Source organism: Schistocerca gregaria, chromosome 4 (genome assembly GCF_023897955.1).
Source record: "Schistocerca gregaria isolate iqSchGreg1 chromosome 4, iqSchGreg1.2, whole genome shotgun sequence".
NCBI lineage: Eukaryota > Metazoa > Arthropoda > Insecta > Orthoptera > Acrididae > Schistocerca > Schistocerca gregaria.
In genome coordinates, this window is record NC_064923.1 from 719,474,308 (window position 1) to 719,502,146 (window position 27,839).

The window sequence follows — 27,839 nt, forward strand, 5'->3', positions numbered from 1 at the left end:
CGTCCACATCAAACCCACTAACAAGCAACAGTACCTCCATTATGACAGCTGCCACCCATTCCATATCAAACGTTCCCTTCCCTACAGCTTAGGTCTTCGTGGAAATCAATCTGCTCCAGTCCTGAATCCCTGAACCATTACACCGATAAGCTGAAAACAGCTTTCGCATCCCGCAACTACCCTCCCGACCTGGTACAGAAGCAAATAACCAGAGCCACTTCCTCATCCCCTCAAACCCAGAAACTACCACAGAACCACCTCAAAAGTGTCCCACTTGTGACAGAATACTTTCCGGGACTGGATCAGACTCTGAATGTGGCTCTCCAGCAGGGATACGACTTCCTCAAATCCTGCCCCGAAATGAGATCCATCCTTTATGAAATCCTTCCCACTCCACCAAGAGTGTCTTTCCGCCGTCCACCTAACCTTCGTAACCTCTTGGTTCATCCCTATGAAATCCCCAAACCACCTTCCCTACCCTCTGGCTCCTACCCTTGTGACTGCCCCCGGTGTAAAACCTGTCCCATGCACCCTCCCACCACCACCTACTCCAGTCCTGTAACCCGGAAGGTGTACACGATCAAAGGCAGAGCCACGTGTGAAAGCACCCACGTGATTTACCAACTGACCTGCCTACACTGTGATGCTTTCTATGTGGGAATGACCAGCAACAAACTGTCCATTTGCATGAATGGACACAGGCAGACAGTGTTTGTTGGTAATGAGGATCACCCTGTGGCTAAACATGCCTAGGTGCACGGCCAGCACATCTTGGCACAGTGTTACACCGTCCGGGTTATCTGGATACTTCCCACGAACACCAACCTATCCGAACTCCGGAGATGGTAACTTGCCCTTCAATATATCCTCTCATCCCGTTATCCACCAGGCTTCAATCTCTGCTAATTTCAAGTTGCCGCCACTCATACCTCACCTGTCATTCACCATCATCTTTGCCTCTGCACTTCTGCCTCGACTGACATCTCTGTCCAACCTCTTTGCATTTATATATGTCTGCCTGTGTCTGTATATGTGCGGATGGATATGTGCGTGCGTGCGTGTATACCTGTCCTTTTTTCCCCCTAAGGTAAGTCTTTCCGCTCCTGGGATTGGAATGACTCCTTACCCTCTCCCTTAAAACCGACATCCTTTCATCTTTCCCTCTCCTTCCCTCTTTCCTGATCAAGCAACCTTGGGTTGCATAAGCTTGAAATTTGTGTGTGTATTTGTGTGTTTTTCATTGTGTCTTATCAACATACCATCGCTTTCTCATTTGGTAAGAATATACACACTCTGAAACGAGCCACTGCCCTTCCTCTAATTCCACTCAGATGCTGTTTTTATCTAATGTTTCAAACAAAATATTGTCCATTTATTGTGACCAGGCCAAATATCTCACAAAATAAGTGTCAAACGAAAAAACTACAATGGACGAAACTTGTCTAGCTTGAAGAGGGGAAACCAGATGGTGCTATGGCTTGCCCGCTAGATGGTGCTGCCATAGGTCAAACGGATATCAACCGCATTTTTTAAGATAGGAACCCCCATTTTTTATTATATATTCATGTAGTACGTAAAGGAATATGAATGTTTTATTTGGACCACTTTTTTGCTTCGTGATAGATGGCGCTGTAATAGTCACAAACGTGTAAGTGCGTGGTATCACGTAACATTCCGCCAGTGCAGACGGTATTTGCTTCATGATACATTACCTGTGTTAAAATGGGCTGTTTACCAATTGCGGAAAAGGTCAATATCTTGATGACATGGCTGTTGTGACGTATGGCTGTTGTGACGTATGGCTGTTGTGACGTATGGCTGTTGTGACGTATGGCTGTTGTGACGTATGGCTGTTGTGACGTATGGCTGTTGTGACGTATGGCTGTTGTGACGTATGGCTGTTGTGACGTATGGCTGTTGTGACGTATGGCTGTTGTGACGTATGGCTGTTGTGACGTATGGCTGTTGTGACGTATGGCTGTTGTGACGTATGGCTGTTGTGACGTATGGCTGTTGTGACGTATGGCTGTTGTGACGTATGGCTGTTGTGACGTATGGCTGTTGTGACGTATGGCTGTTGTGACCAAAATGCCCAAATGCTGTGTATGCTGCTTGGTATCCTGGACACCGACATCCAAGTGTCCAGACCGTTCGCTGGATAGTTAAGTTATTTAAGGAAATAGGAAGTGTTCAGCTACATGTGAAATGACAACCACGACTTGAAACAAATGATGATGCCCAAATAGGTGTTTTAGCTGCTGTTGGGGCTAATCCACACGTCAGTAGCAGACAAAATGCATGAGAATCGGGAATCTCAAAAACGTCAGTGTTGAGAATGCTACATAAACATCAATTGCACCCGTACCATGTATCTATGCACCCGGAATTGCATGATGACTTTGAACGTCGTGTACAGTTCTGCCATTGGACACAAGAGAAATTATGGGACAATGACAGATTTTTTGCACGCATTCTATTTAGCGACGAAGCGTTATTCACCAAGAGTGTAACGTAAACGGCACAATATGCACTATTGCGCAACGGAAAATCCACGATGGCTGCGACAAGTGGAACATCAGCGACCTTGGCGGGTTAATGTATGGTGCGGCATTATGGGAGGAAGGATAAATGGCCCCCATTTTATCAATGGCGATCTAAATGATGCAATATATGCTGATTTCCTATGTAATGTTCTACGGATGTTACTACAAGATGATTCATTACATGACAGAATGGCGATGTACTTCCGACATGATGGATGTCCGGCACATAGCTCGCGTGCGGTTGAAGCAGTATTGAAAAGCATATTTCATGACAGGTGCATTGGTCGTAGGAGCACCATACCATGGCCCACACGTTCACTGGATCTGACGTCCTCGGCTTTCTGTCTGTGGGGAAAGTTGGATATTTGCTATTGTGATCCACCGACAACGCCTGATGACATGCGTCAGCACATTGTCAGTGCATGTGCGAACATTACAGAAGGCAAACTACTCACTGTTGAGAGGAATGTCGTTACACATATTGCCAAATGCATTGAGGTTGACGGACATCATCTTGAACATTCATTGCATTAATGTGGTATTTACAGGTAATCACACTGTAACAGCATGCATTCTCAGAAATGATAAGTTCACATAGGTACATGTATCACATTGGAACAACCAAAATAAAATGTTCAAACATACCTACATTCTGTATTCTAATTTAAAAAACCTATCTGTTCCAACTGTTTGTCTAAAATTGTGAGCCAAGTTTGTGACTATTACAGTGCCATGTATCAGAAAGCGAAAAAAGTGGTCCAACTAACACATTCATATTTCCTCACGTACTACACGAATATGTAATAAAAAAGTGGGTGTTCCTGTTTGAAAAAACGCAGTTGATATCCGTTTGACCTGTGGCAGTGCCATCTAGCAGGCCAACCATAGCGCCATCTAGTTTCCCCTTCCGGCTAGACAAGTTCCGTTGTTCGTAGTTTTTTCGTTTGACGCTTATTTCATGAGATATTGGACCACCCTGTATATTAGCATTCTAATTGTTAACATAATTTTGAATCACTGTACAAAGTAATCTAGAATACATGAAGTCTCTCTTCATATCATGTATGAATGAATTTGTTTCTGATTACCTGCAGTGATCATTTTTTACTCCTTTTAGGCTGTGTTCACATTATTTTATTTTTTTTCATTATGTTTCAACTTTGGAGCTTTTGTATCATGATGCCTAAATACTTGTACATACCCTTTGAGTGGCCTTCAATCCAATCCTGGTGCTCAGTGGAACACTAGCGAAGCTTTTCATTCAATTCAGAAGTGAATTCAGACGTATAAAATAAAAAGGCTAATTACTGAGATAGCAAAGTGTGATCGCAACTGCATGTGTTTTATAGTTACAAATGTTTGTTGCAGTGCTCTTTTGAAGAACCAGAAAACATTGGTTTTAAACCAAAGAAGCCGTTCAGAAACATTTACAGACAACCATGTGTTGCTCACAATTTCAACAGGTATGTAATGTTGAAGTATAATTCTTGCTATGGAACGGATAGTAGTCTTACATGAAATTGTGTATTCTGTTGTTGTTTGGATTGTTACTGTTGTTGATATAAATAGGACATGCAAAATTTACGAAAATGTGGTTGATATAAACACTCCATTGAAGGATATACATTAAAGCATTTGAAGAAAAGAGTGCAATCAATATTTCACGGTGGAGGAAATAACTTAGTTTGATCCAGTTTACTGTTAGATATGTTTGTGCAAGGGCAGATAGTGGTGAGTTGGTGTATTAGTCCTGTTTCAGCTGCCTCCCCATCTTTTTCCACATACTGTACTTCATCCTTTTTGAAGACTCATTCAGTAGTGTACAAGGAAATTTGACATTTCACATGTTCTAGAGGAGAAATGTAGTGAACCCGAAGGTATTGCTTGACTAATATTGACTGGCAGGTATGTGACAATCATTGCTTCTTGTAATTTGTCACAGAAGTGTTAAATTTACTTGATATAGTATACACAGAAGAACTAACTCCTTCACGTACAAGTGGGAACTCTTGGACAACCCATTGTGTGACTGTGTAGTTCCTTAGGAACCTCATTGCATGACTGTGAAGTTCCAGAGCAGACCATTGGCCATGCTGTACGGGAATGTCCCAAGAGATATTGCCACTCTAACAACATTGCAGTTGATAATCCCTCTCTTGACATCACTCTGTAAGGTTAGTTGAGACAGAGCTCTTGCAAACTCCTTTTGGACTTCATTTGTATGTATATATCGTTGTTAATTGTAGACATATATCTGTATGACAAATAACAGTAACTCAGCCACATTTTGTTTGCAACTAAACTATTCTTTTTCCGAGCCTTATCCTGTGTCTTTGTAGAATCAGTACGTCAATCTCAATTTGGAAATGCTACTGGTAGAGGCAATACTGACCTTACGGCTTACCTTAGAAGAAAGATTAAGGAAAGGCAAACCTATGTTTCTAGCATTTGTAGACTTAGAGAAAGCTTTTGACAATGTTGTCTGGAATACTCTCTTTCAAATTCTAAAAGTGGCAGGGATAAAGTACAGGGAGCAAAAGGCTATTTACAATTTGTACAGAAACCAGATGGCAGTTACATGGGTCGAGGGGTATGAAAAGGAAGCAGTGGTTGGGAAGGGAGTGAGACAGGGTTGTAGCCTATCCCCGATGTTATTCAATCTGCATATTGAGCAAGCAGTAAAGGAAACAAAAGAATAATTTGGAATAGGTATTAAAATCCATGGAGAAGAAATAAAAATATTGAGGTTCGCCGATGACATTGTAATTCTGTCAGAGACAGCAAAGGACTTGGAAGAGCAGTTGAACGGAATGGATAGTGTCTTGAAAGGAGGATATAAGGTGAACACCAACAAAAGTAAAACGAGGATAATGGAATGTAGTCAAATAAAGTCGGGTGATGCTGAGAGAATTAGATTAGGAAATGAGACACTTAAAGTAGCAAAGGAGTTTTGCTATTTGGGGAGCAAAATAACTGATGATGGTCGAAGTAGAGAGGATATAAAATGTAGACTGGCAATGCCAAGGAAAGCTTTTCTGAAGAAGAGAAATTTGTTAACATCGAGTATAGATTTAAGTGTCAGGAAGTCGTTTCTGAAAGCATTTGTATGGAGTGTAGCCATGTATGGAAGTGAAACATGGATGATAAATAGTCTGGACAAGAAGAGAATAGAAGCTTTCGAAATGTGGTGCTACAGAAGAATGCTGAAGATTAGATGGGTAGATCACATAACTAATGAGGAGGTATTGAACAGGATTGGGGAGAAGAGAAATTTGTGGCACAACTTGACAAGAAGAAGGGGCCGGTTGGTAGGGCATGTTCTGAGGCATCAAAGGATCACAAATTTAGCGTTGGGAGGGCAGCGTGTAGGGTAAAAATCGTAGAGGGAGATCAAGAGATGAATACACTAAGCAGATTTAGAAGGATGTAGGTGTCAGTAAGTACTGGGAGATGAAGAAGCTTGCACAGGATAGAGTAGCATGGAGAGCTGCATCAAACCAGTCTCAGGTCTGAAGACCACAACAAGAAGTCAGTTTCATAAGAAGATAGTAAGAATGTAATGACAAACTTTTTACTTTCTAAACTAATAGCAAGGAGACTGGAAAGGAATTTGAATAGGCATTTGGTGTTCATAGATCTCCAGAAGGCTTATGGCACAGTGCTGCTCAAGAAAGTTTAAAGTTCTGAGGGGAACGAGATAGAAAAGACAAGTTAGTGGTATATGCAATCTGTAGAAGTTTACAGCATGTATAATCAAAGTGGGGAATAAAATTTTTTTACTGCCTTTCAGGATTACAAAAGAAACAGTTTATCTCAGAAGATCACGCAGAATATCTCAGTGAGGCCATGTAAGAAAAGGATTAAAAACAGGAATGCTGGTTATCTTTTACATAGTTCAATATACACATCCAGAAAGTCTTAGACCTGTGGAGTAGGAAATGAGCAGGAATAGACAGTTGAATAAAAAAAGGATTCATGCTTGGATGTCTTGTACTTCGCAGATGTTTGGGTAGTTGTGCCCAGTGAAGAAGATTACATTGCTTTATGCTAAGAAAATTATTAGTATAATATGATAAGTGAGCATTAAATAGAAAATATTCAAGAGACTGGATTCCTATGCTGTGGACAAAAAGTAGGAAACCCAACACTAGTGGGCCAGCATATCAAGAGATGTAAAAAAAATTTAAATATTTGGGTAGCATCCTTTCAGGAGATGGAACAAGTAATTGGTAAATACAGCAACGAATAGCCCACAGAGGAGCAGCAATGTAGAAGCTAAACCCTCTTGTTATGGTGTTATAAGGTAAGCTGACAAGTAAAGATGATGCTCCATAGAAGTATTGTAGAGCCTGTAACAACCAATAGATGTGAATGCTGGGGCTGAATGGAGAAAATAAAAACAGGTTGAGAGTTGTACAAATGGTCTTTTCCAGAATATTGTGCAGAATATCTCAGTGAGACCTTGTAAGAAATAAAATGATCAGGGAAATTACCCAGACATAAGAAAGAATCACAGAGAGAATGGCAAATCACAAGGTATGGTCGTACAGTACAAATGAAAGATGGCTGAAGAATATCTAGATGTATTGTCCTTAGGAAAGAGGAAGAAGAAGAAGAAGAAGAAGAAGACGAGGAAGAGGAAAATTGAAGATTGCATGGTAAGATGGGATAAAGCATGCTGTGAGAAAAAGAGAAATAGAAGACAAAGTGGCATGGGGAAATAATAAGACCAACAATAATTCATTGTGGTAGGTGTTCAGGCAACAAGTACACACAACACCAAGACTTGCAGCTCCTGAAGAAGACAGATGTGTTGGTTGTCAAAATATTGTGCAGTACACAAACAATTTGGCTGTACATCCAGAAGTACACCAGTAAGGAAACTTCCATGTATTATTCTACCTTCCCAAAATATCTGTTCTAAACTGTGACATTATTCTTGGCAGTAGAGTCAGTTGCTTGGGGATTGCTGAGAAGTCTGTGGCATAACTCTGAAGTGTCCGATTTCAACTTGCAAGACAGGTTTGCCTGGCAAGAGAGATTGTGGTGAAAGACTGGGGCATCTGTTTTTGAATAACTGGTGCTATCTCCTGTTATCTGCATTACAGTTTGACAATTGTCAGAAACTCCATATAACTTCTTTTATGTGCACTCTCAGATTACAGATGTGATTTGTTGATGGTCTTTCGCGTCTGTCAATAGTTGGTGTAAGATTCAGTCAGGCTTCTTGCAGCTTTTTTCTTGTTGCTTCGGTGTGCTTGCGTCACTTGGAATGCTCTGTTGTGGTGACATCTGTCAGATGGTGTAATTACTGTAATTCCTCTGGAGTGGTGTCTATTATATGTAAAACTGTACGACTCCAGCCATCGATTGGCCCTACATTATTAATTTCCCATAAAACTTCTTTCACATAATTGAACTGTTCTTTGTGAATCTGGAACACACTGATGGAAAAAATTGCAACACTAAAAATGCAGAATAATGAAATTTCAGGAATACATTTGTGTAGGTAACATATTAAATGATTAACATTGCAATATTACAGGTTAATGTAAGTGCGAGATAAGTTGTTGAAAATGCGAAATGCTGGTACATTAACCACTAGAATGTTGAATGCAAGTATGCAAATGTGCATGTGCTGTGTTATACAGGTGCTCAGGTGCTGTATGTCAGTTTATGGGATGAAGTCTCATGCCTATTGCACTTGATTGGTCAATAAGTGGGTGGCTAATGCTTGTTGCATTGGCGTTAAAGTTGTTATCCAACGATGTCCTATATGTGCTCAATTAGAAGCAGATCTGTTCACTTAACAGGACAAGGCAGCATATCGACACTCTGCAGAGCATGTTGATTTAAAACAGCAGTTTGTGGGCCAGCATTACCCTGTTGGAAAACACCTTCTGCAATGCTGTTAATGAATGGCAGCACAACAGGTCAAATCAGTGGATTGAAGTACAAATTTGAAATCATGCTGCAAGGGGATAACCATGAGAGAGCTCCTCCTGTCATACAGAATCGCACTTCAGACCATAACTCCTGGCATCCAGTGAGTTCTTGCACGACATAGTAGAAGTTGCAAATGGTGGTGGTTTGGGATCAGTGGAATGCATGCCACAGGGCATCTGGCTCAGAGATGACCTTGAAGTAACTGATTTGTAATAGTTTGTTGTGTCACTGTGGTACCAACTGTTGCTTAAATTGCTGATGCTGACGCAGTATGGTGTGCCAGAGCCATACACTGAACGCCAAGGTCTTTCCTCTCGGTAGTGCCACATGTCCATCTGGAGCCCGGTCTTCTTGTGACCATACATTGTTGTGACTATTGATGCCAGAATTGTGTACAGTGGCTACATTCTTGCCAAATTTCTCTGCAGTAAAAGCAGAAGGAACATCCAGTGCCTCGTAGCCCTATTACATGACATCGTTCAAACTCAGTGAGATGTTGACAATGGCATTTTTGTTGCTTCAAAGGCATTCTTGACTAATTTCAGCTCACCATGTCCAATCTTATAGGTAACTAATGCTCACGAACATTACAGCGTGTATGTAAAGCACACCCGATTTGCTTCCTTACAGTATAGCTACTAGCACTACTCTTATGCAACTGTAATGAAATTAGAATAGACACTATCTTTCAGGTTTAGAAACATGCACACCAACTTTTTACCTTCTTTTATGTCACACAACTCCTCCTTGGTTTTGCAATTTGTTTTTCTGACAGCGTAATTGCCAAACTTGCTGTCTAAGTAAAAGCTGACATTGGTTCCATCCCACTTGTTTTATCTGCCAACTGGTTCACATGTCTTATAACATTTACCCAACCCCTGACCGGTGTCTCCCAAAAACACTTACGCATGCATAGTACGCAACTTACTGGCACTTTTGTATCCTTCGGAAGGTTTACTTAGAAAGCCACTTTTAGCTTGAGCTTGCCAATTAGGTCCTAGCTTTTACATAGTGTAGTCAGTCACACTAGTATTGTTTATAAACCTGTGACACTTCCCTGCTGCAGTACACAGGGTCATACATGTGATGGTAATATTCACTGCACTACAGGACAATTAGAGAAAAAAAAGGATTTTGTCCATTGAATGGGAGTGGGTGATAATCTATAAATAAAAAAATATTTAAATGACCTCCTTTTTCTTGATTTATTGAAATCTAGAAATCCTTTTTTCCCACAAAGATATGGGGATGATAACAAAAATTAAGTATACTTTATATGTTTTTACATAAAGTTGTGTTAATTCAACATTAAAAACATTATCAAGCATGAGGGCAACCAGCATTATTTCTATGATGATTGTCAGTTTTATATATTACAGCATACTTTTAACGCTGTTCCTCTTTAATGTAGAAAAGTGTCATGGAAATGTCATAGAATTATTTGTTGTGAAACATGGTCAATGTGCTCATAGAACTAGTTTGTGAGCACTGCTGGGAGTTAACTGTGTGGTAAGGTGTGTGTTTGTGCAGAGGACATCTGCAGTTATGCATGGGGGCTTTGCTACCCGGGCTGTAGGCTAGAAGTGTGTACATGATCTGTTAAGCATTACAGTCCTTGTAAAAAAAACTGTAGCCATTAATCACATTGTCTCACTGTACACTTTAATCATCATTCGCGCGCGCGTGTGTGTGTGTGTGTGTGTGTGTGTGTGTGTGTGTGTGTGTGTGTGTGTGTGTGAGAGAGAGAGAGAGAGAGAGAGAGAGAGAGAGAGAGAGTGCAGTGCATGTGCGCCCATCTGCTTTGGTGGTTGTGAAACTTTGCTGTAGATTGTTTAATCCTGTCAACATTATTTAAAAAAATAATTTTTGTTGTAGAAATAACAGAAATATGTATAGATATAATTTAAACTATAATGTAACAAACACATTATTGTGAGTTCCAGCGTGCTGGGGGAGCTCGGTAGCATACATTTTGTATCTGGTTGATGATGCCAGTATACATATAACACTAGTGTTTCCACATGATTCTCCTGTGTTTCTTACACTATCTTCAGACATCTTTGTATCCTCTTATGCCTCATTTTATGGGTAGTTTTCTCTCTCTCTCTCTCTCTCTCTCTCTCTCGGTTGTTCATCTTTGAAACAACTGTCATGTTGCATTTGTGAAAGTAGTGGCATTAGCCACTGCTTGAGCCAGATTTTGTTGTTATGGGTCTCACTGTTAGGTGCTAGTACTTCAATTTATTTGCAATCTGATTTGATTTTTCATATGTAGATGGCCGTTTCACATAACACTTCGTGTTTGATTAAAAAATGACTAGAAAAATATTTTTCTTGCAGAATGACCCGAAATTCAACAGCAGCACCTGTTTTACGATCTCATCAGTTTTTCTGGGAGAAAATCCTTTCTTCACATCCAGAGAAGAAACCACAGATAGCTCGCAAAAATATGAACAATGTGACAAAACTTGAAGTTCCTAAAGTTAGGCATCCTGAGCCATTCGACCAGCAGGTGTCAATTAAGACTGAAGACCCAGGTATTCCAACACCAGCTATGCTTGAGGTAATGGCAAGAATGCAAGAAAGAACTTCATCACAAGTAACTGGAGTGCTTAGGAAAAACCGAAGTGATAGGTAAGTTGAATGCCTTACTTTAAAGGGCTAACACTTTGGCTGGCCGCTGTGGCCGAGCAGTTCTAGACGCTTCAGTCCGGAACTGCGCTGCTGCTATGGTCGCAGGTTCGAATCCTGCCTCGGGCATGGATGTGTGTGATGTCGTTAGGTTAGTTAGGTTTAAGTAGTTCTAAGTTCTAGGGGACTGATGACCTCAGATGTTAAGTCCCATAGTGCTTAGAGCCATTTGGCTAACACTTTGCCATTAAATGATTTGTTTGTGCAGTTGCTTGTTTGGTGGTGGCGAGGGGGGGGGGAGGGGGGAGTGTGAGATTCTTTTAACACTCATATTGATAATAAGCTAAATATTGAGGATGAGTATGCAGTATTTACTTTATTTATCTAAAACAGCCTTTTATGCCAGTTTTACCGACACAAAATTTAGAATATTTTACTACAGTTCTCGTAGTACTGTTTTTATTTGTATTGTAGTAGAACAGAACATAGCTGTAATTACAGCAGAAAAGTTGATACTGTCTTATTTTTGTGACTGAGGCTGTTAAAGGTACTGAAGTACTTTGTAAATTCAGTTGATTTGGGCATCCTGTTTTTATGAAGGATTTTAGTGAAATGCTAACACTAAACTTGGATTTGATTTGCATCACAAAGAAATGATGAGAAACATACAATTTAGTTTTATACGATAATATGTACATACATTATAAAGCTGTTAAAAACAGAAGTAGCTTCTGACAAATAGTAAAATATAAATAGATGGGGACAGAAATACAATTCAGATTAGCATTGGCCATAAAACATAGGGAATTCCAGAAGTCTGCATGTGGAAATACAAATTTTGTCATTTGTTTCTCAGTGATGGTTTAGAGAAACTGACCTGTTTAATAGATACTTGAGATCAGTGCAGTTAACTGAGTTGATACTTTCACTTTTTGGTTAACATTATGGTTATGGTAGAAAGTTAGCTGTCATTAACAATTCATTTCTACAGCCGCTGTAGCAGTCCATCAGAAGAGTCAGTATATCCATTTGCTTTAACACCAGCAATGGAACAAGTGTTAAGGAGACGAGAAGAGTTGCAGCAACAAGAGATTGAGAGAATGAGAGCTTCAAGTGACTCAGATGAAAGCACAGAATGTATGCGAGTAACACGATCCAGAGCAGCTTCCAGTTCCTACAAATCAAATGAGAAGAAAAAGAAGAGGAAGGCAGTGTACAGCCCGTCTTTAGTTGACGGGAATTGTAATGGTGAGTTTCCTGTATGTAAAAGTGTGGTGATCACTGTCTCCAACCTATGTCCTTTATTGGTGAATGGTATAGAGTTGTTGTTGGAAATTTTTGCAGTAATAGAGGCAGCATAAAAATTTAAGATGCAAATTCCTGTTTGCCTTATCACTTCCTACACCTTATCTCAAAGCACGATCATCAAATATATACAGTAGTCTGAATCTCACACTTTTGGGGAAGACAAAAGATATGCCCCCTGGGACAGGTTTTTAGTAAGTCTTTTGTAAGTGGGCTGCAGTCAGAGAAAATGTCAACAGATTGTCTTTTCCCCAAAACTGTGGAACAGAGAAGTCTTTTGGAGCTGGATGATGCCTTTTAGATTGTTGTAGAAATGTCACCAAGGCTTGACAAGAAATGTTGTGGTTACACTGTACTTTGAATGCAAACAATACCTTGTTGTAACTGTATGCCACATACGGCTCTATTTGACTTATTTGGATTTGTAAGTAGCTACTAAGCCTTAACACATATCTACATAATTTGTAATCTTCTTAAAGCAATAATAAGAGGTCTGTTCAAAAATTTCTGCAACATTTGTAAATTCGCACCAGTAGTGCATTGGAGTGAAATGCTGTTCACATCCCTGCACACACGTCTTTAATGTGTAACTGCTGGAAGTTTCACTCTTGTATGCCTGTTAGTTATTGTTCATTGCTGTATTGAGTAGTGCTGTCGCACAGTTCAGGAATTTAGAGATGGCAAAACTAGAGGAGCAAAGCTTCTGCATTAAATTTTGCCGAAACTCAAGATTACCTTAATAGAGACAAACAAAATGACACTGGAAGTTTAGAGTGATGAGTGCTTAAGCCATACTTGGTGTTACGAATGGTTCAGGTGTTACGAATGGTTCACATGGTTTAAGAATGGTCGGACGGCTGTTAAAGATGACCCTCGTTCGGGATGCCCTTCGACATCTACTGACAACGCTCAAGTCAGGAACATCAACGAAATTGTGCATGCTAATTGAAGACTGACTATCTGAGACATTGCAGAACAATGTAATATTTCAGTTGGATCATGAAATCCATAAGAGAAGAGAGAAAAACTAACAGACATACGTGGTCTAAGCAACGAAAGCTAGCCCATTCGTTGTTTATGAAGGAATATTGGGCGAAAAGGAAGGCGAACAGATGTTGATTACCATATTTACTCGAATCTAAGCCGCACCTGAAAAATGAGACTCGAAATAAAGGGAAAAAAATTTCCCGAATCTAGGCCGCACCTGAAATTTGCAACTCGAAATTCAAGGGGAGAGAGAAGTTTTGAGCCGCACCTCCAAATCAAAACATAGTTGGTCCATTGTAATATGAGACACAATTTACATTGAATGAATGACGATACAGTGACAGTAGTTTGGTTCGAGTCATAAGCTTAGCAGTTAAGCTTTACCAGGTAGCCATTGCTATGTGTTGGGCACTCCATCTGTATTTATAAGAGTACCCTTTCTTTTTCACATGCTCCGTCTGGTTTGAATCAATTGCTTATTTTTCTTTGATCTGATAAGTGCCGTTTTCTTTGTTATAGGTGTTTACGTCACTCTAAGCTGAAAGTGCATTACTGTACTGTGTCATGCATTGTTTGTTGCATTCTGATAGTACGTGTTTACGGCCCGTCGCCGCTCGCGGCATGGCTTTCTTTTGTGCGCGCTATTGCCGCTTACAATAGTCTCATTAGCGAAACAATGGCAAGAGACTGCTATTTGTTGTTACTTACACTGCTGCTTTCTTTGATAATGATCAACAAGAACCAAATAATAGACTGCATATGATAGAACATGTTCTGAACAAGAGTTAGGTGAAAATTATTCTCCATTTGAAAATCTTTGCGCCCACTTCTTTAGTACATCAAATTCTGCACAGAAATTAGTCATCTTGGATTTAAAAATCTAGTCAGTTGCCGTGCTTCATTTCTGACTGTATCACTGTTAGGTATAAGAATAATGCGAATATAAACATGACACGATACTCGTCTTCCACCTTTCTTTTTTTAAATTTATTTACTGGCACAGAGGTTTTGGCACCAGTATTTATCTTTGTGCCTACAAAGCATGCCTGTGTAGCGCTACACACACTCCTGGAAATTGAAATAAGAACACCGTGAATTCATTGTCCCAGGAATGGGAAACTTTATTGACACATTCCTGGGGTCAGATACATCACATGATCATACTGACAGAACCACAGGCACATAGACACAGGCAACAGAGCATGCACAATGTTGGCACTAGTACAGTGTATATCCACCTTTCGCAGCAATGCAGGCTGCTATTCTCCCATGGAGACGATCGTAGAGATGCTGGATGTAGTCCTGTGGAACGGCTTGCCATACCATTTCCACCTGGCACCTCAGTTGGACCAGCGTTCGTGCTGGACGTGCAGACCACGTGAGACGATGCTTCATCCAGTCCCAAACATGCTCAATGGGGGACAGGGTAGTTGACTTACACCTTATAGAGCACGTTGGGTGGCACGGGATTCATGCGGACGTGCATTGTCCTGTTGGAACAGCAAGCTCCCTTGCCGGTCTAGGAATGGTAGAACGATGGGTTCGATGACGGTTTGGATGTACCGTGCACTATTTAGTGTCCCCTCCCCTCGATGATCACCAGAGGTGTACGGCCAGTGTAGGAGATCGCTCCCCACACCATGATGCCGGGTGTTGGCCCTGTGTGCCTCGGTCGTATGCTGTCCTGATTGTGGCGCTCACCTGCACGGCGCCAAACACGAATACGACCATCATTGGCACCAAGGCAGAAGCGACTCTAATCGCTGAAGACGACACGTCTCCATTCGTCCCTCCATTCACGCCTGTCGCGACACCACTGGAGGCGGGCTGCACGATGTTGGGGCGTGAGCGGAAGACGGCCTAACGGTGTGCGGGACCGTAGCCCAGCTTCATGGAGACGGTTGCGAATGGTCCTCGCCGATACCCCAGGAGCTACAGTGTCCCTAATTTGCTAGGAAGTGGCGGTGCGGTCCCCTAGGGCACTGCGTAGGATCCTACGGTCTTGGCGTGCATCCGTGCGTCGCTGGGGTCCGGTCCCAGGTCGACGGGCACGTGCACCTTCCGCCGACCACTGGCGACAACATCGATGTACTGTGGAGACCTCACGCCCCACGTGTTGAGCAATTCGGCGGTACGTCCACCCGGCCTACCGCATGCCCACTATACGCCCTCGCTGAAAGTCCGTCAGCTGCACATACGGTTCACGTCCACGCTGTCGCGGCATGCTACCAGCGTTAAAGACTGCGATGGAGCTCCGTATGCCACGGCAAACTGGCTGACACTGACGGCGGCGGTGCACAAATGCTGCGCAGCTAACGCCATTCGACGGCCAACACCGCGGTTCCTGGTGTGTCCGCTGTGCCGTGCGTGTGATCATTGCTTGTACAGCCCTCTCGCAGTGTCCGGAGCAAGTATGGTGGGTCTGACACACCGGTGTCAATGTGTTCTTTTTTCCATTTCCAGGAGTGTATATTCGATGGCAGAAGTTAGTTGTAGGGCACCTACCAACATTTTTCAGAACTTTCGCTTGCTTTGCACTCGATTCTAAGCCGCAGGCAGTTTTTTTGATTACAAAAACCGGAAAAAAAGTGCAGCTTGGATTCGAATAAATACGGTAAGCGTGGTCCTAAATGCTCACTTTTTTATTTGCAAAGTTGAAAACCCCTTGAAAGGATAGAGGTTTGCAGTGATAGACAAGATAAAAGAAAATTCACAGATGGCAGTCCACACGATTGAGCAAGCGGTATACCAAGATTGCTTCCGGAAGTGGAAATGATGGTGTATCATCTGTGGAGCAGAATGTTTCGAAGGAGACCATGCACAATAAGTAAAAGATAAGAGTAAAAAAATTTTGTGTACAAAGTTCCAGAATTTTTTGGAGAGACCTCGTGTGCTGCTTCATCTATTTTCAATAACACATTTTGCTGCCTGCAGCACTTGCGCACCAGTATATCCTCATTGCATCTCCCCCGCCCCTTCCTCCCAACCCCTCTGTCAATTCATCCATCATCATCTCTGCTGGTTGTTCTACACCACCCTCACTGTTGTCATCACCTACAGGTTGCCTCACTTGTGCAGTGTTGCATAGCCCCCTGCCCCCCACATCCTGTGTCAGATGGTTGTGCTTTGAGCTGGAACTGTATCTTGAAGTGTATATTTCTTTCATGTGTTTCGTTTCTTTCTGATGTGTAAATTTATCGCTGCATAAATAGCAAATTTGATATGTTAGAAATGTTCTTTTTCTCCTTCCTCCATTGCCAATGTCAACTATTCTTACTGTTCCTCCTCAGTCAGTCAGCAAGCAAGGGCTATTCATGAATCTTCATCCATGACTTAAAATTTTGGTTTCTTACATTTCATAAATCAGTTTGCCCCTCCCTTCGCACACCCCATACATCTGAAGTATGTTGCAGCAGAAGTTTGTGGCAAATGCTAAATATTTTGTCATATACGCCCTTGTTGTAAGCTTCAGAAAGTTAAAATTTGGTACATACTAGTTGCAACATAATTTTAAAATACCTTACACTTTCACAACAAAAATTCATAAGAGATGAAAAAAATTCTTTAAATTTCTGTTTGTTACCTCCAGTATCACCATAGCTCCCAAGTGATTAGCACATATTTTGTAAGTGGTGTGATAGTAATAAGTTGGTGATTTGGTACGCCAATTGCAGAACAGATCACAAAAGATGAATTGAGAACAGTACTGTGAAGAGGGGAAAATTTTTAATTTTTTTTTTGTGTGAATATTGACCTTCCTTCTTTAAAAATTGTTTGTATAGGACGCACAGATTGACAAGCAGATACACAAATATGATTACTATATTTCTCAGGCCTGATGGTCTAATCGTAAAGCACTTGCCTGAAAACAGAGATTGCAGGATGAAATTCAGATTGATCTATGGAAATGTTTTTTTCACTGTTAACATAGACATCATCTCTGTGATTCGGAGATTCATCAGGAACTCCTCATGATTCAGATTCACTGTTAAACTGTGGGTCCTAATTCTGTGGTAAGACTGCCAGGATAGGTTAGGAACAAAGAACTCCCCTAGTGGCATCCAGTTGAAAGACTTGTACCAGGTCATTGACCCATATGGAGTTGTTATTACTGTATTCCATCTGTAAAACATTGTTTCATTACAGCATGCACTTCTGTGGTGCTGGATGCGACAATTTATGTGTATCTTAAGATAACCTCTCCTTCATAAAGACACAAGTAACAAAACGTTTTCCACCAGTTTGCCTCATCTTGAATTTTATCCTGTCTCGAATTGCAAACAGAAAAGGGAATGGTAGAGTGCCCCACATCCACCACCACCACCATCACCATCATCATCATCATCATCATCATCATCATCATCATCATCATCATCATCATCATCATCATCATAAATGGGAATAGGGACAATATTGTTTGATACCCCTAAAAGGACTTCTTTTGGAGGTGTACAGATGTCACCCACTTTATACACAAGTGAGTAGTCATTTCATACCTGATTTGGGGAAACAAAAACAAAAAAAATCAGTGTTTATTGGTAAATTGCTAGTTTGGGTTTTTGTTTTACCTTCCAAAATGTCAATGATGTATGTGTACTCTTCTTTTTTTCTGTAGGTGAGAAGAAACTGTTCGATATATCACAGAAGAGAAGCAGACTGCCTATACGTCCCCGTGTGTTAAGAAATGGTTCATTACTTATGTAGTCCAGTTTTTTATAAAAAAAACTGATTGTTGATAGCACTCCATTGACTACTGTGTGTTGTGAATGTGGTATGTGATGTGGATATTTACATACATTATAAAGTGTCACTAGTTTTGAAATATGTGTACTATATGATGGACAAATAAGTGAGTGATCCGAGTGAGATTTTCAGCAGCATTTTGGACTTTAACCAAATGCGCTGTTAAACTTGACATAACTGTGTGTGTGTGTGTGTGTGTGTGTGTGTGTGTGTGTGTGTGTGTGTGTGTGTGTTTGGGGGGGTTAGGGGACTTTTTTTATTGTACAAATCTAAAACTAGGGATATTTCAAGACTAGCACGCATACGTTCACACGCATACACCAGTGCGCGCTGTTGTATATTCAGTTGTGTAATTTATCATGTAAAACAGTATTCTGGCATTAAATGCTCTTTCGCTCTACTGCGTCCTGATTTTTATATTCCTGGGTTGCTTGCATTACAGAAATGCAGGAATCTGGAGGCATTCTGTGCAATATACTGTAACAAAAACAAACAAAAACTGTGGCATCAAAAAGGAAAAGAATTTCATGACTGCTGCATTTTATTGTGTGTTCTGTAAGCTTTATGTTAGTTAAATAGTTAAATTGTGGACTAAGTAATAAATTTACTTTTTTGTCTAATATATTCAGAATAAATTTTACATTTAATAATATATTACTGTACTTAAGTTCTTTATTTTACTTGGTAGTATTTACCCAGTATCTCTATGCCCTTGACACTTTCCTATAGTTAATATAAAATGTTCTTTACTGTCTCATTTCTTGGAGAGGAAGCTAGATATATGTTGAAATTACACTGAAATAAGTGAGGCTACAGGGATGAAATAGCTTCCTTTGTGTTTTCTCTTTATTTGAAGTCTCATTACCATGTTTCTAAGAAATTTACAGTTTTTCATTTAGTAATATACCTTGTATACAGATGAGAAGACAGTTCAGTCTGGTTTGTATATCTCAGGATGTGTTTTACAAAATAGGTAGGTAGCTGGTAGTCTTGTCCTAAAATGTCAAACTTTGATATCAATGTCAAACTTGGATATCAATGTAGAACCATAATGATTTCGTTTCCATTCTACAATCTGTAAACCAGTTATGTGCTCTGTGTCTTAGCTATATTTTTTTAAAATAGTCATAAACAGTAGTGTTCTTGTACATTAACCCATGAACACAAGTGAATTTTGCTCTTTGGTGTAATACTTTGAATGAAGTCCGTGGCAGTTTCATAGTCTTAACGTCTTTGTTGTTATCTACAGTAGAAATCTGAATGTTTTGTTGTTCTCAAAAGATATCTCATTTGAGTTTCATCATTTCAGTGCATAATTAGAAAAAAATGATTCATTTCAAAAAATATTTGTTTGATAAATGAAAAGCACCAGTTTGCTTTTGTTCTATAATATTACTTTTATTGTTAACCGGTTTTTGGCTTACAAGGCCATCTTAAGACATTTATTGAGTATTAAATGTCTGAAGATGGCCTTGTAAGCCGAAAACCGGTTAACAATTAAAGTAATATTATGGAACAAAACCAAACAGGTGCTTTTCATTTATTATAATGTTGTTCTGCAAAGAACCGATGGAAGATTCTGTTAACATAATATTTGTTTGCATACCTGCTTCATGTTTTTACTGTTTTCAAAACATTTTGTTCATCTCACTCAGAAAGTATGATTCATATGCATACAGATACTTGTAGACTGAAAATGCATTACAAAGTTTGTACCTTTGCCTTCAGCTCTTTTTTTTTTTTATCAGTACATATAGTTTTTATCAGGTCATTTATAGCCGAGTCAATGAAGATCAAAAAAGTCAACTAAGAGATAAAATTTGTGTAGTTGCATATTTTTGTACAGTGGTAGGAGATAGTGTCATGAACGATGGCTAACAGGATGTGAGGTCACACTTTTTAAAGTTTCTTTCCTAAAATAAGCATAAAACTATGCCTTGTAGCAAAAATGTTTCCCACTACAAGCTTAAACTACATTAAATTTCCTAAAAAAACCAGCCCTATTCCTATTCATTTTTGGTATACAACTCATTGTTTCCACATTGCAGGGAACAGAAAAATCTCAGATTATTAATAATGTTCTTTTAATGGTAAGAAATTGATGTTGTTAAATGAAGATAAATATTAAATGTGTATGCCAATCTAAGTGCAGTAGAACCACATTGAGGGATAAATTGTGTTCTGAGGTTGTAACAGGGTGGGGGAGGAGGGGATTTGTGGGGTAGAATGGCTTGGGGAATGTAGCTCACTGGATTTTGTTCATGCTCTTCCCTCCTTCATATGTCTGCAGATTGAAAATTGAGCAGGTGTGTATGGGGTTTTACTAAATCCATTCCACTCTCTACCCCCACTACGTCACTAGGAGAAACTCCATGGTGCTTCGCAAACTTACACTGACTCTCCACAGTGTGTCTTGTGAATCACTGTTGACACAGAGCACAGGTATGCCCAGGGGATGTTTATTTTATACAAAATGTGTTAGCATTACACGTGATATAGGTATGAGTTACCAATAACACTAACATAAGAAATGCATATGGGTAGAATCTATGTGAATCTCTGTGCACTGTTTTAGAGAGGAAATAGATTTTTAGTCATGCTGTTTGGCACATGCAGTGTTCTTATTGGAACGGCAACTTGCCCTTTCTATTTACAGATTGACTATACCTCCCCACCGTTTCCAGTCCAGTTCTCTCGTAAGAGCAAACAAAATAACTACACTGAGCTCATGTTTATGTAATGGATTTATTTTGATCTCATTAGGTGAGTGTTAACAGTTGTTAAACAATCTGTTATGCAAAAGAGTTCAACAGTTGGAGCTGTCAACTTTACCACTCTGAATAGCCTGTCCCAAGTGTAACAAGCTGTAAATAGGTACAGTAAAGACTCGATTATCTGGAGTAGTTGTCATCGCAAGTATTTCAGATCGTTGAACATCTGTATAACTGAACAAATGAAGAAAAGCGGTTTTTGTATTGTTAATTCTAGAAAGACATCCTATATTACTTGTGCATCGTTATCTTAAAGGTACATTTTCTGTGGTTAATATGGAATGTGATCATTTTTGTAAAAACCAACAATACAAAGCTTCTTTCAAATGTCCATTTTTTGGTTTCTTCATCACTTTTCAGTTTTACTCGCATCCTGATTATCAAGTTTCCAAGTGTACATCAAAACTGAATCGGTATTCTTCTTAATGTTGATTATTGCTGTAATTCCTACACAGTGCTTAAGTGCTATTTTTTAAAATGAATCAATAATTTGTTTGCTTTTAAGTGATTACACCACTCTCTTTACATGAGGCAGAGATCTCACAGGCTGGTAGTGCCAGCGCGACCTGCCTGTGCACGCATGGACTAGATTACTGAAAAATTTGCTCCCATTTGACAATACGGATAATTGCAGATCTGTATAACTGAGATCCACTTCATTGTCTACACTTTCATTTTCCAGAATATTTTTCACCGTGTGAGAAGTATCAAATGCATCCATCACCACAGCATCAGCCCTCAGCATCAGGTCTCCCAATATCTGAAGAGGTCCAGAGGCTTAGATTGTCTCAATCTGGATTAGGAGGCAGACACCTGGGTGTTACAGAACTTGAGATATTTTAGTGTAAGTCAAGCAATGCAGTACTGCAGATTACTGCTCTATACTTGAACATGATCAGCCTCATTCCGTCAGACATTTAACACCCATGTTGGAAAATATATTGTGTATGTGTAGTAAGTGGCTCCTCTCAGTGCAGCCCCTCTAAAAGTGCCAGGGGTTCCTGGATGAAAAAGATTTGTGCAATCTACCAGTGACCCAGTTAATGATTAGGGAAGTGAGCAACTTTCTGGTGATTCATCAGTTCTCCAGCAAGGGTCTACAACATAATCACACAGCCTTATAGCACATTATCAATTACAGACAGCTGGAAGGTGACACATTTTCTTTTTCAGACCATTTTCAACCAGCACTGCATAGATCACTCACAACTTCACTCTTACAAATTAAACACTTCTCACCCACTGTTTACAGGAATGAATTTTACATAAAAACTCACTTAAGTACTATGAATAAGTACTCACTCAATACATTGAAAATAACCCCACTATATAAACATGAGCTCTGTGAAGTTATATTGTTTAATTACATAAAAAAAAACAGGAAATTCTGGAGAGATACAGTCTTGTCTGTAAACTGAAAAGTGAGCAGCACTTGTGGAGAAATTCACCTTTCCTGGAAGAACACAACTGCCGTATAGTGTGACTAAGAATTAATTTCCCCTCTGGCAATGTAGAATAGTGAGCAGAGATTTATGTAGATTCTGTCCGTTTGAATGTCTTATGTTAGGAGTGCTTGCATTCCATGTAGTGGTAAAGTATTTTGTGGGAAAGAAACACCTCCAGGCATTTCTGCAAACTGTGACGCCAGTGATTCATAAGACATGCCATGGAGAGTCAGTGTAACTATGTGAAACACTCTGCAGTTGTTTCTTGTTACGTATTGAGGTAGAAGGAGAGAGAAATCACCTGCTCGATCTTCAGTTCATTGACCTATGAAGGAGGGAAACATGTGAACACAATCTGGCGACACCTTTCCTCACACTTCTGGCTCACATTCCAACCCTCCCTCCCTAACCCTGACAATACTGGGGGGGGGGTTGTTACTTTGTGTCCACCTTTTTAAAAGTATCATAACCTAAACTTGTATATTTCATTTTAACCCTTAACTGCTGTAGTGGGGTCCTGAAGAACCCGAGGCGATATGGATACAATACATAGTATGTGAAGGGAACAGCAGTGAAGTGATGCCGTTTAACGTGGAGTGTTGGATGTTGTGTGTCAGTAATATTTTGTAAGATAAAGAGAAAGAGGTGTCAAGAATACCTCACAAGAATATTAATCTAAGTTGTTTTTCATTATCTCAACTAATGTTTTACGTGTCTGAAGTCTTCAGAGTACTTCAAAAAGAGCAAAATTTCAATGATAATGTCAATTTTTAATGTTTTATGAGTATGTGTGCATTATTTTTCAGAATGGCATCATCGAAGTCATTAATAGATGGTGAATTGGAAAGAATAGTGAATGATCCTGTGTTTTTGCAATCTGATAAGAAGAGAACAGCAGATGAGGATGAATTTATACTAAGTGATCATGATTCCACCTCTGAAATTACAACAGAAAGTAGTTGTGAGGAATCAGATGAAGAGACGTGTATTAGGCCTTCCACCGCCAATTTTTTGTTGTTGAAAAAAGCAGTGCTACCGGTGGTTAAAAAAAGCTACTCCTAAAACTTGTACCTGTGCTCACAATATAGTCAGTCACCTTCTGGGCGCTAGATGTGAAGCAAAACTGCTTGATTCAACTGGAATATTATCTACTTGGCAATTGTTCATTACTGAAGATTTATTACACCTAATACTCACCAATACAAACATCAGGACACGTGACAAGTCAAACAAATGCAGAGCTTCTCACCCAGTATTCATAAAACTGCTACATAAAATAGAACTGAGAGCATTTCGAGGTCTGCTTTGTCTGGAGTAACGAAAAATCTAATAACGAAAAGGTTGTTGGATGTTATGCTAATGATGGAACTGGTCATGATGTGTTTAGAGCCACTACGAGCTTCGAAGATTTTTATTCATTCTGTCTTATTTGTGTTTCAATTGTGCTGCTACAAGAGATGCTAAGAAGGCTGATTAGACTTGCAACTAGTAGAGATGTCTGGGAACTCTTTATAGAAGTATTATACTCCAGGAGCGAACATGACAATCGATGAAATGTTAGTACCCTTTGGTGGTAGGTGCAAATTTTGCATATATATGCCTCAGAAGCCAGCCAAAATTGGCCTCAAAGATATGTGCCTTTGTGATTCGTAAACATTCGATTTATGAATTGCATTTGTCGCCACAGGCAAAGGGACAAATAAAAGTATATTATCAATTCCAACAGAGGTATAGAAAGCTGGCTAAAGCCTGAAATAAGTTCTGCAGAAATTTTTACGAAGTCTCAGATGGTGTTCAGGAAAGATAGATTAGGCAGAATTGGTGGTGGAGTGTTTGTGTCTGTCAGTAGTGGTTTATCTTGTAGTGAAGTCGAAGTAGATACTCCGTGCGAATTGGTATGGGTGGAGGTTATACTTAACAGCCGAATTAAGTTAATAATTGGCTCCTTTTACTGACCCCCAGACTCTGATGATACAGTTGCGGAACAGTTCAGAGAAAGTTTGAGTCTCGTATCAAATAAATACCCCAGTCATACGGTTATTGTTGGTGGGGACTTCAACCTACCCTCGGTATGTTGGCAAAAATACTTGTTCAAAACCAGTGGTAGGCAGAAAACGTCTTCCGATATTGTCCTAAACGCTTTCTCCGAAAATTATTTCGAGCAGTTAGTCCACGAACCCACGCGAATTGTAAATAGTTGCGAAAACACACTTGACCTCTTAGCCACACACAATCCAGAGCTGATAGAGAGCATCATGACTAATACAGGGATTAGTGATAACAAGGTCGTTGTAGCTAGGCTCAATACCATTTCTTCCAAATCCATCAGAAACAAACGCAAAATAATTTTATTTAAAAAAGCGGATAAATTGTCACTAGAAGCCTTCGTAAAAGACAATTTCCATTCCTTCTGAACTGACTATGCGAATGTAGACAAGATGTGGCTCAAATTCAAAGATATAGTAGCAACAGCAATTGAGATATTCATACCTCATAAATTGGTAAGAGATGGAACGGATCCCCCGTGGTACACAAAAAAAGGTCCGAATGCTGTTGCAGAGGCAACGGAAAAAGCATGCGAAGTTCAGAAGAACGCGAAATCCCGAAGATGGGCCAAAATTTACAGACGCGCGAAATTTGGCACGGACTTCGATGCGAGATGCCTTTAATAGGTTCCACAATGAAACATTGTCTCGAAATTTGGTAGAAAATCCAAAGAAATTCTGGTCGTGTCTAAAGTACACAAGCGGCAAGACGCAGTCAATACCTTCGCTGCACAGTGCTGATGGTACTGTTATCGAAGACTGTGCCGCTAAAGCGGAGTTATTGAATGCAGTTTTCCGAAATTCCTTCACCAGGGAAGACGAATGGAATATTCCAGAACTTGAAACACAAACATCTGCTAGCATGAATTTCTTAGAAGTAGATACCTTAGGGGTTGCGAAGCAACTCAAATCGCTTGATACGGGCAAGTCTTCAGGTCCAGATTGTATACCGATTAGGTTCCTTTCAGATTACGCTGATACTATAGCTCCCTACTTAGCACTCATATACAACCGCTCGCTCACCGATAGATCTGTACCTACAGATTGGAAAATTGTGCAGGTCGCACCAGTGTTCAAGATGGGTGGTAGGAGTAATCCATTTAACTACAGACCTATATCATTGACGTCGGTTTGCAGTAGGGTTTTGGAGCATATACTGTATTCAAACATTATGAATCACCTCAAAGGGAACGATCTATTGACACGTAATCAGCATGGCTTCAGAAAACATTGCTCTTGTGCAACACAGCTAGCTCTTTATTCGCACGAAGTAATGGCCGCTATCGACAGGGGATCTCAAGTTGATTCCGTATTTCTAGATTTCCGGAAAGCTTTTGACACCGTTCCTCACAAGCGACTTCTAATCAAGCTGCGGAGCTATGGGGTATCGTCTCAGTTGTGGGACTGGATTCGTGATTTCCTGTCAGAAGGTCGCAGTTCGTAGTAATAGACGGCAAATCATCGAGTAAAACTGAAGTGTAATCAGGTGTTCCCCAGGGAAGCGTCCTGGGACCTCTGCTGTTCCTGATCTATATAAATGACCTGGGTGACAATCTGAGCAGTTCTCTTAGATTGTTCGCAGATGATGCTGTAATTTACCGTCTAGTAAGGTCATCCGAAGACCAGTATCAGTTGCAAAGCGATTTAGAAAAGATTGCTGTATGGCGTGTCAGGTGGCAGTTGACGCTAAATAACGAAAAGTGTGAGATGATCCACATGAGTTCCAAAAGAAATCTGTTGGAATTCGATTACTTGATAAATAGTATAATTCTCAAGGCTGTCAATTCAACTAAGTACCTGGGTGTTAAAATTACGAACAACCTCAGTTGGAAGGACCACATAGATAATATTGTCGGGAAGGCGAGCCAAAGGTTGCGTTTCATTGGCAGGACACTTAGAAGATGCAACAAGTCCACTAAAGAGACAGCTTACACTACACTCGTTCGTCCTCTGTTAGAATATTGCTGCGCGGTGTGGGATCCTTACCAGGTGGGATTGACGGAGGACATCGAAAGGGTGCAAAAAAGGGCAGCTCGTTTTGTATTATCACGTTATAGGGGAGAGAGTGTGGCAGATATGATACACGAGTTGGGATGGAAGTCATTACAGCATAGACATTTTTCGTCGCTGCGAGACCTTTTTACGAAATTTCAGTCACCAACTTTCTCTTCTGAATGTGAAAATATTTTGTTGAGCCCAACCTACATATGTAGGAATGATCATCAAAATAAAATAAGAGAAATCAGAGCTCGAACAGAAAGGTTTAAGTGTTCGTTTTTCCCGCTCGCTGTTCGGGAGTGGAATAGTAGAGAGATAGTATGATTGTGGTTCGATGAACCCTCTGCCAAGCACTTAAATGTGAATTGCAGAGTAGTCATGTAGATGTAGATGTAGGATGTTTGTTAATTAATAACACCAATTGAGTGAAGCAATAGAAATGTCACAGTAGACAGCTGGTTCATGTCACTTTAACTCTTTGATCAACTGAAAGCCAAAAAGTTGACTTTCTTAGGCACTCTAAAGCTAAATAAACTGCAGATCTCAGAAGAATTCAAAGCAAACACAAAATGCCCATTAGAAACTGCATTATTTGTGTATAATGAAGGAAAGACAATTTGTTCTTATGTTCCTCTGAAAGCTTGTGCTGTTGTGTTGCTTTCATCTATGCATCACAATCACAAAATTAGTACTCAAAAGAGAGAACCTGAAATAATCATTGATTACAATGCCACAAAAGGAGTGGACGAACTGGACCAAATGTGCGCCCAATATTCGGTATCATGGCGAAGACGCAGATGGCCAATGTGTGTACTTTACGCTATTTTAAACATAGTAGCTGTCAATGCTGCTGTTTTACTTCAGTGCACCAAACAACTTAAGCAAACTGATGGTTTAAAAAGAAGAGAATTGCTACAGAGGCTTGGAATGGATTTAGTAAAACCCCATATACAATGCTGAGATGTCCTACCCCTTTCTCGTGAACTGAGAGATGTTGTTAAACTTTGTGGTACTCCTCTTGCTTCAACATATTCAGAGCCACAACCCATGAGGAAAGCAAGATGCTACATGTGTGCAAGAAATGCGGACAAGGAAACCAAAATAGTGTGTGAAAAATACTCAAAACATGTTTGTCCCAATCACAGATTTTCAGTGTGCTAAAATTGTTTGTAATCATATCTCAAGTGCATAAAAATGTTCATATTATTCAGTGCTAAAAGTCAATTCAAAATAAAATTTCTTTAAATTGCAGTTTTGTTTAACTTATTGGGGTACTCAGAGACCACATTAGAGTATTAGCAAATGAGCATTTCACTAGAGGAGTTAAGGGTTAAAATGTTAAAAGAAATATTTATTGTTTGTAATGATTTCTTACATCAGACTCTGTAAATGTTTTAAATTTTTCAATAAAACTTAAACTGAGAA

The 27,839-nt window shown here is 40.0% G+C and overlaps 2 protein-coding genes across 2 annotated transcripts in view; both read left to right on the forward strand.

Moving 5' to 3' along the window:
- Positions 1–18,807, forward strand: part of LOC126365979 (serine/threonine-protein kinase VRK1-like) — a 67,435-nt gene extending 48,628 nt beyond the window's left edge. The window contains exons 9-12 of the mRNA XM_050008786.1: positions 3,912–4,006; positions 10,830–11,123; positions 12,112–12,368; positions 18,028–18,807. Of these exons, the coding sequence (XP_049864743.1) occupies positions 3,912–4,006; positions 10,830–11,123; positions 12,112–12,368; positions 18,028–18,116 (735 nt within the window). The 3' untranslated portion in view covers positions 18,117–18,807. The remainder of the gene's footprint in view (positions 1–3,911; positions 4,007–10,829; positions 11,124–12,111; positions 12,369–18,027) is intronic.
- Positions 18,808–23,910: 5,103 nt separating this feature from the next.
- LOC126267881 (uncharacterized) lies at positions 23,911–27,374 on the forward strand. The gene is made up of 2 exons (XM_049973191.1): positions 23,911–24,013; positions 26,929–27,374. The coding sequence occupies exons 1-2, from the start codon at positions 23,911–23,913 to the stop codon at positions 27,372–27,374; spliced, it is 549 nt and encodes a 182-aa protein (XP_049829148.1).
- Positions 27,375–27,839: the final 465 nt, after the last annotated feature.